This window comes from Prunus avium, chromosome 2, assembly GCF_965620075.1.
Source record: "Prunus avium chromosome 2, drPruAviu1.hap1.1, whole genome shotgun sequence".
Taxonomy (NCBI): Eukaryota; Viridiplantae; Streptophyta; class Magnoliopsida; order Rosales; family Rosaceae; genus Prunus; species Prunus avium.
This window is the reverse complement of record NC_142285.1, coordinates 23,031,458-23,045,483: the sequence shown is the minus strand read 5'-3', so window position 1 is coordinate 23,045,483 and position 14,026 is coordinate 23,031,458. Positions and strand designations below refer to the sequence as shown.

At 42.8% G+C, this 14,026-nt stretch overlaps 1 protein-coding gene across 1 annotated transcript; it reads left to right on the top strand.

Moving 5' to 3' along the window:
• Nucleotides 1-4,977: 4,977 nt before the first annotated feature.
• Nucleotides 4,978-10,259, top strand: LOC110773284 (putative pre-mRNA-splicing factor ATP-dependent RNA helicase DEAH5). Its single transcript, XM_088248791.1, has 3 exons — nucleotides 4,978-5,239; nucleotides 5,756-8,967; nucleotides 9,743-10,259. The coding sequence occupies exons 2-3, from the start codon at nucleotides 6,140-6,142 to the stop codon at nucleotides 10,134-10,136; spliced, it is 3,222 nt and encodes a 1,073-aa protein (XP_088104917.1). The 5' UTR covers nucleotides 4,978-5,239; nucleotides 5,756-6,139; the 3' UTR covers nucleotides 10,137-10,259.
• The last annotated feature ends 3,767 nt before the right edge of the window (nucleotides 10,260-14,026 follow it).

The following is a 14,026-nucleotide window of genomic DNA, read 5'->3' as shown; positions in this document are numbered from 1 at the left end:
AATCGGCCGTTTTGCTCTTGACTAGCATGTCGTCCACATAAACCTCCGTCGAGGTGCCGATGAGTTCAGAGAAGATTTTGTTGACCAAGTGTTGGTAGGTTGCCCCCGCGTTCTTTAGGCCGAACGACATGACATTGTAACAGTAGAGTCCTTTGTCGGTGATGAATGCCGTATGTTCGCGATCGGTAATGCTCATGAATATCTGGTTGTACCTTGAGTAAGCGTCCATGAAGCTGAGAAGTTCATGGCCTGCTGTGGCGTCCACCATCTGATCGATCCTTGGCAGAGGAAAACTGTCTTTTGGGCAAGCCTTGTTTAAATTGGTGTAGTCCTGACACATTCTCCAAGCGCCGCTCGATTTTTTGACAAGGACCGAATTTGCCAACCAAATTGGGTAGGTGACCTCCCGAATGAAGTCGATTGTCCGTAGTTTCTCCACCTCGATTCTCATAGCTTCGTACCGTTCGGCATCATAGGCCCGCCGTTTCTGTCTGATGGGTTTGAAAGTGGGACAAATGCTGAGCTTGTGACTGATGACGTTTGGGGCGATGCCAGGCATGTCATCGTATGACCAGGCGAAGACTTCTGTATTGGCGCGCAAAAAGGCAATGAAATCGGCACGCAGGGCCGAAGTCAAGGTGGTGCCGATTCAGACCTGTCGGTCGGGCTGTGCCTCGGAGAGGGTGACCGATTCCAAATTCTCAACGGGTTATGCTTGTGGGGTGACGGCCTCATCCCTGGGATCATCTGGTTTGTCCGTCCCCTTGCCGTTCGGCATAGTTATCTTGGTAGAAACTGAGTACGCTTCGCGAAGCGTAGCTCTTGCCGATTCCTTGGTTGCCGAAACGTAACATGTCCGTGCACTCAATTGATCCCCTCGCACTTGGCCGACGCCAGCGTGTGTGGGGAACTTGAGGAGGAGCATGTGTGGTGACAGCATGGCCTTCATCCTTGTGAGCGCCGTCCTACCGATGATGGCTTTATATGCCGTTGGGCAATCGACTACCAGGAAATGAGTGTAGATGACCGTTCGTCTGGTGATAGTGCCGATGACGAACGGGAGCTGGACACTGCGGATCGGCTGAACGACATCACCCGAGAAGCTTAGGAGATGGGTGATATCTTTGTTCAAATGCTGAGGGTCTATACCGAGGGCATTAAAAGCATCGGCAAAGAGCACATTGACTGAACTGCCGGTGTCAATGAGGATTCAGCCAACATCAAAATCTGAAATATCGGCCCGTATGATCATGGGATCGGAGTGGGGGAAGATGATGCCTCGTTCCTCATCCTCAGAAAAGGTGATAGGTTCCCAACCGATGCCCCGGATCTTGTCATTGCGTCCTCCCGCTACGCTGAGGATATGGGGATGCCGAACTGCACGAACGTAATTCTTGACAGATCGGTTGCTGGTTTCGGCAATGGGCGCCCCTCCACTGATCATATTGATCTGCCGATTTGACGATTTGTCCGTTGCTGGTTTAGTGCTTAAATACTGATCCAGCTTTCCGTCGTTGATGAAGCGTTCAACAATTTTACGAAGTGCGATACACGATTCTATATCGTGGCCGTTGTACTGGTGGTATCGGCAGAATACACCGGTGTCTTTCTCGCTCTACCGAGGAAGCTTTCGGTTGTTCGGCTTCAGTATCATCTCATTTTCTGTCAAGAGGACATGCTCGTAGGTGGTGTTGAGTAAGGTGAAAATTTCCGCTGGCCGATTCTTCTTTAGATCTCCGAAGTCGCTTCGCCTGTCGGAGTCCTTGCTCCTTTTGTTGCTGTCTTGCCGATCACGGAAGTGGTCTTTTCGTTTGTTTCGTGCCCGGGGAAAAACAGAGGCAGGGGGTGCCGTTCGGTAGAGGGCCTGATCCGTTGTCCGATTTGCCGGGAATCAGTCATAGCTTTGGGTTGAAGGCCGATCGGTCGTTGTTGCCTTGCTTGGTGTGGCCGAAACCGACCCCTTGGAGTTAAAATGTTCGGCCTTGGCGTGAATAGCTGCTTGCTTCATCAGCTCGGAGTAAGTGGTCCAGTTGTTGCTGTGGACCAGATAGCGAAACTGAGACAACCGAAGGCCGCTTTTGAAGGCACTAAAGGCTGCCCTATCGTCAGTTTCTGGACATCGGGAGTACTCATGGCTGAACCTAGCCGCATATTCCCTTAATGGCTCATCGTCTTGCTGCCGAACGGTATAGAGGTCATCGGTAGAATACAGGCGATCGGTCTGAATCATAAATGATTGAGGAAGGTTTACTTCAACTGATCGAAGGAGTCAACCGTACCTGGTTCCAATCGGTAGAACCAATTCAGAGCAGCTCCGGTCAGGGTGGAAGGAAATAGTAAACATTGGCCTTCATCCGTCAGTCCTTTGCACCCCAAGGCTGATTGGAAGGTATGAATGTGGATAACGGGGTCTTCCACCCCTGAGTAGAACGATATTTGGAGTGCCTGGACCTCTTTGTCGTGTCTGAATGTTCGGATGCGATTGGTGAATGGCCCTGGCTGTACCGTTCCCCACGTTGGTGTCCGAGCTTGATTCTGTTCTTCCTCAATTCAGTTCATCTTCTGGAGAAGAAGGCGGATTGTGGGGTCGGTGGAGGGGAGATCGTTACCGAAGGGTTCCTTTGCCTAGCTCGCCTTCTGCCGATTGTCCTCTTGATTTGATCGGTGGCCATGGTGCTCTTTAGAGGGTCCTGGCGATTGGTACGAGATAGTGGTTCCCAGGGATGTTGGGATGTAGCCCGATTCATCCGTTTCCTCCAGGCCGACTGCACCATACCGTTGGCGCAAGGGGGACTTTGGTCCAAGCACCTCTAACCGCAGATCGTTGAGTTTTGCTCGGATCTGGATGGGTGAGGGCTGCTGTTCCTTGCGCCGATTGTTGATCCTGTCGCGACAATCGGAGTAAACTCAATATTCTGGATGGCGCTCCTTTGGGGAGGGTACGAATAGTCTTCGGGAGGCAGTTGGTTTGTCTGCGGCTTGCTGTTTCCCTCTATCTTGAGCGCTAGGCTTCTGTACGCTTTTAAGCGACTTCTCCTGCCGAAGCTGTATGGTTCGTTCCAAACTGTTCTGCTGTTGGGTTGACTGCATTTGCTGATCATGCAGTTGCCTCTGGGTGTCATCGAGTTTAGAAGCGAGGATATTATTGTGCTCCTGCATCCTTGCCATTTCCCGTTGTAGAGTCTCCATGCGAGCCTCCAGAGTGGTCGGTCGGGCAGGTGTTTCTGTTCGTGGGGTGTGAGGCAAGGGAGCTGGACTTGGCTCACCACCGATGCCGAGGATGGGACCATCGGCAGGGAGGGCCGAAGATGGATTCATTTTTTGGTCTCAGAGTTTTTTGAGATATGGGTTAATCGATAAGCGATTCCCACAGACGGCGCCAATCTGTTGGCACTAAAACTGAACAGATAGAGATGAGTGCAACTTACAAGTAGTGAGGACGATCTAGTAGATCGATTGAGTGATAGATGCAGATTCTTCCTGTCCTTGGATGTAAATCCTGAATGGAAGAAAGCCGAGACTCGTGAGGTCTATGGAACCGGTGTGGAACCAGCCTAAGACCCTCCGATGCCAAAGTAAGTTTGTTTTCTAAGAGCTTTTGCTGTTGACAATATATTAGTATAAAAGTCAAGCTGAAAAGTCTTTCCCCTGTATTGTAGTGAAGGAGCTTATTTATAGAGGGCACTTTGTATGCTCTTAGTACTTAATTTCGATGTGGGACTCGTGGGAGGGCCCTGTGAGGTTGACACGAGTCTTTAGATATTTCGGGCGGGTGCTTCGAGATTGATTCTGTATAATCGGTAAGGGATGCCGATTGTAGACAAGGCTGGGCCTGTAGCGACTGTTTGCGGCTTTGAGACAATGTCATCGGTAGCCGATGCCGATTGTTCGAGGCCTTGGGTACTTGGGTGAGTTTCTCTGATCCACGTGTCGTTGTATGAGTGGAGGGTCAGATATGGTACAAACATCTTCCATAGACACCATGTTTATGCATGATATATGGTTTCTAAGATGAACGTTTATTTATTATTCTCGAAACATAACATTTTAATTTTTTTAGCCATATAACATTTCAATACAATGTCAATTTTATGCATAACAATTTCTCAATGAAAGGAGTATTTTATTATTATCTATATCCATATATACATAGCAAAAGGCAGAAAATGATAAAACATTTAAAATACCAGAAAATGCCATTGATTAATGCGAACATTAAGAAGTGAAATTATTAATTAATTGAGGATAATATGGTAGATTCACACTTTTTCATATTAAAAAAATTAAAATTAAAAGAAAAATCAAATAAGGGATTCTATTTTTATAGAACACAACTACCCATTATCTTTTTTAATTCTAAAATAAATTTAAATTTTTTTTAAAAAAAGCCTCTCACAAGCGTAGAAGCGCGTGCAGAGAGACTAGTGAATATTTAAATTAAAAATAACCTAACAAAAAATAGTAAAAAATACTATAGATCAACTCATGTGCCAATATCCTATTTGTTGTTAAAAAATAAAAATCAAAGTAGGCCTAGAATGATTATAAAAATTAAAAAGAACTAGATTATTGTTTGTATAAAAAAAAATCACCACTATATATTTTCTAAAATTTTCCTCATCTTTTTATTTCATACGTAATATTCTTCTATTTACTAAAGTTTCTCTGTAATTTATTAGATTACTTATTCCTTTTGCCTTTGGGAAAGATAAATGAGTAATGCTATTTAGACACACAACATTGACCGCCTTAGCTGATCACCTTATGTGGCAATTGATGTGTCATGTCAAGTTAATTAATGAATGTCGCCATGTCAATTAAAAAACAAATTAAAAAACCGTAGCGTTCCTAGTAAATGGCCTCATGGCAACATTCATTAATTAACATAGCATGACACATCAGTTGCCACATAAGGTGGTCAGCTAAGGCGGTCAATGTTGTATGTCTAAATAGCATTACTCTATTATTATTATATTAGCTTCTCTAGGCGAAACGATACACCAGGCGCACTCCAACTCAAGTTCTCAACCCTAATCGCTAAAATCCCTCATCTCAGTTGAGATTATTTCTGAAACAGAAACGCTCCAGCCGTCCGCGACGAACAATCCGCCCATCTCAACCGTCAACTCCTCCATTTTTCGACGCCGTCTTCCTCCCATATACATATTGCTCAGCTCTCCTCTCTCTCGACAGTGACAACGGTTGATGCGCAACCATCTTCGATCTCATCTCATCCCAAGTATGATGTCTTACTGCAATATATTCTAATCTTGGACCCCATCTCATCACAGATTTAAGATCCACTGAACCCCCACCCTCTAGCAACGATCAGTTTCCTTGATTTTGTTTCATATTTCTTTTTTATTCTCTTCCGTTTCTTATTTCCTGGGTTTTATGCTCTACAGGGTTTTAGTTGAATTTTTTTTGGCATTCCAAGTTTACTTTATTATTAGTTGAATTAACTTTCCAGATCCTTCTGGTATGCAATTTTAGATTTTTTGGTGCGTGAGTTTGAAGTTCTAGAAATTGTTTCTTTATTGTGATAAATTTATCATTCATGAATTTTGAACTTTATACTACTGATTAAAAGTATATAGCAATGATCTTCTCATACGTTTTGAAATTTCCGTTGATATGAATTTTTTGTGTTGAATATGAATAGGGCCTGTGCAAGTTCATATTATACGGTTTATGCATCTTCTTATAAAATTTGAAATTTCTATTGACATGATTTTTTTGTATTGAATATGAATAGGACCTCTGCAAGTTCATAATGGCTGCCACTGACGATGGTTTGAAGAAGCTCGAGTACCTTTCCTTGGTTTCCAAGGTGTGTTCAGAGCTCGAAACCCATATAGGGGTTGGGGACAAAGTTCTGGCGGAGTTCATAACTGAGTTGGGACGAAACTGCGAGATGGTGGACGAGTTCGACACCAAATTAAAGAAAAACGGTGCCGAGATGCCTGATTACTTTGTCCGTACACTCCTCACTATCATTCACGCTATTCTTCCACCGAAGCCAAAGCCGGAGAAGGACTCGTAGAAAGAGAGCGCTTCTGATGGTAGGAAGACCAAGTTTAAGGCTTTGGCGTTTGCCGATAATAAAGATAGAGTCAAGGACATCGAGAAGGAAATTGAGATGGAGACCAAGGAAAAGCGAAACAGAAGAGAAGAACAAGACGAAGAGCGAGAAGAAGATAGGCGTAGAGGTAGTGATAGATATAGGGAAGGAGATAGAGATAGAGATCGAGATAGACACAGAGGAGGTAGAGATAGAGATGGGAGGGAGAGGCGAAGGGAAAGGTATGATAGAGATGAGAGGCGTAGAGATACACATTATAATGATGATGGTGACGACAGGGGAAGGCATACAGATCGATACAATAAGCATAAGAGAGATGGGTATGAAGATGATGGAGATGTTAAGGAAGATGGTGATGATAGGAGAGGTAATAAGGATTGGCGGAATGGCCAGAACCATTCGGATGAGCCCGAATTGTATCAGGTTTATAAGGGCAGGGTTTCGAGAGTGATGGACACCGGTTGCTTTGTTCAGTTGAATGATTTAAGAGGGAAGGAGGGTCTGGTTCACGTTTCACAGATGGCAACTCGGCGAATTAGTAATGCTAAGGATGTGGTGAAGAGGGATCAGGAAGTTTATGTGAAGGTGATTTCAATTTCAGGTCAGAAGTTGAGCCTTTCGATGAGGGATGTAGATCAACATACAGGGAAGGATTTGCTCCCCTTGAAGAAGAGCTCAGAGGATGATGCTCTTAGGACGAACCCATCTTTTTCAAAGGATGGACCTGTGACTAGGACTGGTCTTTCTGGGATTAGGATTGTGGAAGAGGATGATGTTGGCCCATCACGCCGGCCATTGAAGAGAATGAGCTCACCAGAGAAGTGGGAAGCCAAACAGTTGATTGCCTCAGGTGTTTTGGGTGTTACAGAGTATCCTATGTATGATGAGGAAACCGATGGGATGCTTTATCAAGAAGAGGGAGCTGAGGAAGAGCTTGAGATTGAGCTCAATGAGGACGAGCCAGCCTTTTTGAATGGACAGAGCAGGTATTCTGTTGATATGTCACCTGTGAAAATCTTTAAGAATCCAGAAGGGTCACTGGGTCGTGCAGCTGCACTTCAGTCCGCACTCATTAAAGAGCGTAGAGAAGTGCGTGAGCAGCAGCAAAGAACCATGTTGGATTCTATCCCTAAGGATCTCAATCGTCCCTGGGAAGATCCAATGCCAGAGACTGGTGAGAGGCATCTTGCACAAGAACTTAGAGGTGTTGGTTTGTCGGCATATGATATGCCTGAGTGGAAGAAGGATGCTTTTGGGAAAACCATCAGTTTTGGGCAGAGGTCAAAACTCTCAATCCAGGAACAGAGGCAGAGCTTGCCTATCTACAAGCTGAAGAAAGAATTGATTGCAGCGGTGCATGAGAACCAAGTGCTTGTCGTCATTGGTGAGACTGGTTCGGGTAAGACAACACAGGTAACGCAGTATCTTGCAGAAGCGGGTTACACGACAATGGGTAAGATTGGTTGTACACAGCCACGTAGGGTGGCTGCCATGTCTGTGGCCAAGAGGGTTGCTGAAGAGTTTGGTTGTCGTTTAGGAGAGGAAGTCGGCTATGCAATTCGTTTTGAGGATTGCACTGGTCCAGATACTGTCATCAAGTACATGACTGATGGTATGCTTCTTAGGGAGATTTTGATTGATGAGAACCTTTCTCAGTATTCTGTGGTCATGCTTGATGAAGCTCATGAGAGGACAATCCACACAGATGTTCTTTTTGGACTACTGAAGAAGCTTGTGAAGCGGAGACCAGACCTTCGTTTGATTGTCACATCTGCTACTTTGGATGCGGAGAAGTTTTCCGGTTATTTCTTCAACTGTAACATCTTCACTATCCCTGGGAGAACTTTTCCTGTAGAGATACTCTACACTAAACAGCCGGAAAGTGACTACCTTGATGCATCTCTAATAACTGTTCTACAAATACACTTGACAGAACCTGAAGGTGACATCCTTCTTTTCTTGACTGGACAAGAAGAGATTGATTTTGCATGCCAGTCTCTTTATGAGAGGATGAAGGGTCTTGGTAAAAATGTCCCTGAGTTGATTATCCTACCAGTTTATAGTGCCCTTCCTAGTGAAATGCAGTCAAGGATATTTGATCCTGCCCCACCAGGTAAGAGGAAGGTAGTTGTGGCTACTAATATTGCTGAGGCATCACTGACCATTGATGGGATATTTTATGTCATTGATCCTGGTTTTGCAAAGCAAAATGTTTATAACCCAAAGCAGGGGCTAGATTCACTGGTCATAACTCCAATTTCCCAAGCATCAGCCAAGCAACGAGCTGGGCGTGCTGGGCGTACAGGCCCTGGGAAATGTTACCGCCTCTACACTGAGAGTGCATACCGCAATGAGATGTCCCCTACTTCAATTCCAGAAATCCAGAGGATAAATCTTGGGACTACTACACTTACGATGAAAGCTATGGGGATAAATGATCTCTTGTCTTTTGATTTTATGGATCCTCCTTCACCCCAAGCACTCATTTCTGCCATGGAACAATTGTACAGTTTAGGAGCACTGGATGAGGAGGGGCTGCTCACCAAATTGGGTAGGAAAATGGCTGAGTTTCCTCTGGATCCACCCTTGTCTAAGATGCTATTGGCCAGTGTGGACCTTGGATGCAGTGATGAGATCTTGACCATCATTGCAATGATTCAGACTGGTAATATTTTTTACAGGCCTAGGGAAAAACAAGCCCAGGCAGATCAGAAGAGAGCCAAGTTTTTCCAGCCAGAGGGAGATCATCTGACTTTACTTGCAGTCTATGAGGCATGGAAAGCTAAGAATTTTTCAGGGCCATGGTGTTTTGAGAACTTTGTTCAGTCTCGATCCTTGAGGAGGGCACAGGATGTCAGAAAACAGCTTCTCAGCATCATGGACAAGTATGTTCTTCTAATTTATCTTGATGTGTATTCGTGGTTGCATGGATCTTTTTTTCTGGTTTCACATGTGCATGAATGGTTTTAAAAGATGTAGATTAATGTTCTAGGTTTGCTCATGTTTGGTACATTGTATTTTTGCAGTAGTCTTGAATTAGGCATGCCTTTTGCTGTCTGTACTTGATGGAATTGCTGAAATGTTGTTCAGGCCTAGTTTGTGTTTTAAAATCTAGATATATGGTACCTGAGCCGCGAATAGGTCATTACGAGTTGTAATGTTGATGTTACCTCATACACTGTTTTCAGAGCATTATTCGCAGAAGTGCATTTTTCCACCATTTTTTCAGTGGTTAAGTATAGTATCTTTATAAATTATAACTACCCTTTTGTGTATGGCTAAATTGCCAGTATATGCTCTTCAAATGTGCTCTCTTGTGCGGAAATGTTAGTCATTTTGATACTGGAATTGTTTTTCTTGGTAAAGTGTTTGTACAAAATACTGCAAAACCGTTTTAAAAGTTGATATGGAAATTCAGATGGCATATTACACATCCTACCATCGCCATTAACAGATTTCATTGATTGAACATAGCATTGCCATGTCAGCTCTAGGATAGATTATTATAAAGATTGTGTATAGAAACCTAGCATAAGTTTGTCATGCCAATGTCTCTACTAGCACCCCTTGCCTTGCTTTAGTTTATAATCAACGATTTCTAAGTTGAGTATTCTGATTTGAAGATGAAATTGCATTCTGACTATAGGTTGTGAATTTCAGGTATAAACTAGATGTTGTGAGTGCTGGAAAGAATTTTACAAAGATCAGGAAAGCAATTACGGCGGGGTTTTTCTTCCACGGTGCTAGAAAGGACCCACAGGAGGGTTATAGAACCCTAGTGGAGAACCAACCAGTTTATATACACCCAAGCAGCGCCCTCTTCCAGAGACAACCAGATTGGGTGATCTACCATGAGCTGGTTATGACCACAAAAGAGTACATGCGCGAGGTGACGGTTGTTGACCCCAAATGGCTCGTGGAACTGGCACCCAGGTTCTTCAAAGTGGCAGATCCCACCAAGATGAGCAAGCGCAAGCGTCAAGAACGTATTGAACCGCTATATGATAGATACCATGAACCTAACTCTTGGCGTCTTAGTAAGAGACGTGCTTGATATGTGTATCATCTGCTGCTTTTGGTTTTTCTGTATGGATTCAATGTGAATATCTTGTAATTACTTGAGCTAATTTTTGACATTGAGTGCACAAAATTTGTGTGGCTTCGTTCCTTTTTAACAGCCTCATGAAATTCCTTCAACGTCGCAATAAGGGCGTCATCAATTGCTTATTTTCTTTACTGCAAGCAAGCTGGGGGTAGAATTTGTTGGAGATATTAGCTGTTCTGTTCTCTGGACAATGAATTGTTAGGAAATGAAAGAATCATAGTGTATTCTTGAAAGTATTAAGGCATTCAAATATGTATGGCCTTCTCTGATCCTAGTTTGTTAGCATGATCTGGGTTTTCCCCCAAGAAGTTGAAGAATCAGTTATCAAACATCTTTGTACTGATAATTTCAATTCTGTGGCTTCAGGCTTTAAGCCAAGAAAAGTACAGATAAATTCAGAGACCGGAGGTACCTTATGTCAAGCACAGATGTTCCAAGTACACTAGTACAGTTTCCTCATCTAGTTTCACTTCCTGCTAACTAATGTCAGCTATTAATACAGCAAACCCACTTAAAGCACAAAAGCTAAAGTACACTAGTAGCCACATCACTTCCTGCAAACTAATGTCAGGTTACCAACCAAGCAATGAGGGGTTGTGGAAATCTGCATTCGTTAGTGTAGAAAACTCATCCGGTATGGTACTTGAAACAGAAGTGTCAATAACAGTGCTTACACCACTACCAACATCCGAATGTTTGGACAACCATAAATCCCACTTTGATTGAGTTAGAAATACAATTAAGGCTACCTGGATCTCGATGTTATGAAATGAGCTGATCCACGTGGGGTAAGAGCCTACAATTATTCAGGCTATTATCCCACATTTCCTGACCAATTGAAGTTAGGGAGGAATTATTTGCTTCAGTTAAAACAGCTGAAGAATCTTGCAAGCCAAACACAGACAAAGGCCCCCGGTGATCTAAGTGTCCCAGCAAAGGGTTGACAAGACTGGTAAAATATGCATTCATCATTGTCTAGGAATGGAAGCGAACCATTTGTGCTATTGAAATCTGAATGAGGCATATCAGTTTGTTGGGAGTGGTAGAGTAATGATTCCAAAGGCGGCTGCATTGGCCGTGGGCTAGTTTGTAGTTGCGCTGCACTTTGGTTTTGGTTGGCAAATGTCAGCTCGTTCACAAGGTTATAGGGGCTAACAAACCCTGCAGCTAATTTATCTTCAATTCCCTGTCCTGTAGAATTCAACTGGCTTAATTGATCCGAGGAAATATCAGTATCTAATTTTGTCTTGTCAGTACTATTTCCAACTGGTGATTGACTTCCAAACTTTGTTAGGTTGTTCTTTCCTGGTAGAATTGCATGAGATGTGTTCACGTTTATTGCAGCAGATTGATCCATAGATGATTGGGGAGGGTTTGATTCGGTAGAGATATACCTTCTGAAAAGACACCCGGATTATTTTGGTTGAGTTTGGCCTGCATGGTCTTCATATCTGCTATTAAATCTCCATTAGCAGCCGATTGCTGTTGTAGAGCAGCTAAAGTTCCAGCATGATTGACAAGTTGAGGTTTCAGTAGCATATTGACTAGCTGTTCCAAACATAGATTTGAAATCGAGTAAGGAAAAGAGTTCCCATTTCCAATCTCTGGAACCCGAATGTATGGTCTTTTAATCAAATTTCCCCACTCAGTTTCTGCTCCTGGTAGCACAAAAAAAAAGTCATTAAAAAAACATCTAACAGACGTCCCTGCTTGAAAACAGAATAAAAAACTTACCCAAGAAACCAGAGTGTAATGGTCGTTTAAGACTCGAATTCAGAGAAGGAAATATGAAAAGATTTTCAGGAGTCTCAATTTCCCATGAACTAACCTGGCTCATCCCACTCTAATTATAATATTGATTAGGGAACATAAAAGCAAGATCACTTGGTAAAAGCTCAGAGTAGCTTAAGCCACCTGAAGATTCCTCCACTTTGAACCAGGCCATCTCAGTGGATCTAAATCACTAATACCGACTATTGTACCCATATACAAGCAAAAATGTTAACCTCTGGCCACACATTAAAGCAATGAACATAACATTATCACATTGATAATGAAGATGTTAATGTATCATGCAGAAAATATTGAAACCTGCTGCATTCTATCATCATAGAAAATATTACGAAAGACCAGACAGATATCTGGAACCATTAAAAGGGTTTACTACAGTCTACACCAATCACTGCTGTTTATTTCATCATGACATGCTGTGGCACGTAATTAATTTACAATGAAATTTGGCCATTACGTTCAAACGCTTGACGAGATTGAGAAAGGGAGTTAGAGAAGTTGCAGGCGATGCTGCCAAAAGATCGTGAGAAGCTGAAGACAAGCTTTTGAACGTGCGTGTACTCCTTCTCTTTCTTTTTTTCTTTTTTCAAATTAAAAGGGGTGTTTGAATAAAACAAGGAGTATGAGTGTGGGTTAATATTATTAATGATATGTGCCGTTCTAAGGGCCGTTTTCAAAGAGGACCTCACAGGACCTCATTTTTAGGACCTTTGGTAAGCGGGACTGCATTATTAAATAGATGTAGATGTTTGTCGATCATTTGCTTGTTCTGGGAAGTTGGATCTAGATGTTTGTCGTTCTCATTTGATTGTTCTTGGATCTAGACGTTTGTCGATCATTTGCTTCCAGGCTCCATCAGTACAAAGGTCATACAATGTCATGATGTTGGTGGAATTCAAGCTACTGTAACCCAAAGTTCAATATTGCACATTGACATTTAGGAGGAAGGCCATGTATTGAACGGGGATCATCCGAATGTTTCTTCTTCAACTCTGTATATAACAGAGTCCAGGATTAACTCTGTATATAGCAGAGTCATTATTGTAATCATTCATGATGAAAAGATCAATATACAAATCTCTCTAAAAATACTGTGTCTTTCTTCTTCAACTCTCTTCTCTCTCTCTCTCTCTCTCTCTCTCTGTTATCTGGGCCCCTAGTCATTAACAATCAAGTTAAGTGCTCTGTTCAACATTGTCCAAAAGGGTATCTGCTAAAATTGGTGGACATTACTTTCCCAACCAATTTGGACTTCTATTAAGCCACTATCAAGCTGACCAACAAGTTTATGAAAACCAGGTTCCTCTGGGACTGGCCTATCAAGTTTTTTGTTACAAGCGATATGGGGAGGAGGGAATCACATCTAAGACCTCGAGTGCAGGGATAGACGCTCTTAACCACTTGAGCTACAAGCCCCTTGCTAGCCTATCAAGTTTAAGCAAATGGTCAATGCGAGTATTTGGGTTTGCCTACCAAGTTTTCATTATGGCTCTACAAATGTTTGTAATATCCAAGAGACAGCAGTGATTGGCCTGCATGCCTTGATGGAATTGCATACGTTGGAGCCTTTATGCTACACAACACTACATATCTGCAAGTAATGGGCAAGAACTTGAACATTTCTACAAATTGAAAAGAGAGAAAATGCTTGTCATTGCTTTTCCAGGAAGAGCTTCAATCTTGTACTCCACACACAAGATTTAGCACACATTTTATACATCAACTTTGGTACAAGGCATTTTGCAGCTCACAAGTAAGCCTAATACAATCTTAAAATCCACAAAATAGAGCATTGCAAGCCTGACCAAATACAAAAAGTCTGTTTACAAAAAGTCATCTTCTACCATGTGCCCAGAACAACATGTTGAATTATGAAAGGAAAGAATGACCAAAAAAGAGCCACACATTTACAAGGAGAAGTTGTACGTTGCAAATAGATGACCAAAACAGAGCCACACATTGTAATTTGAAATCAAGTCCGCTTTGGCTTTGGCTTAGTTAATTAAAATAACACTATAGCTGGAACTAATACATTAATCGGAGTGAGC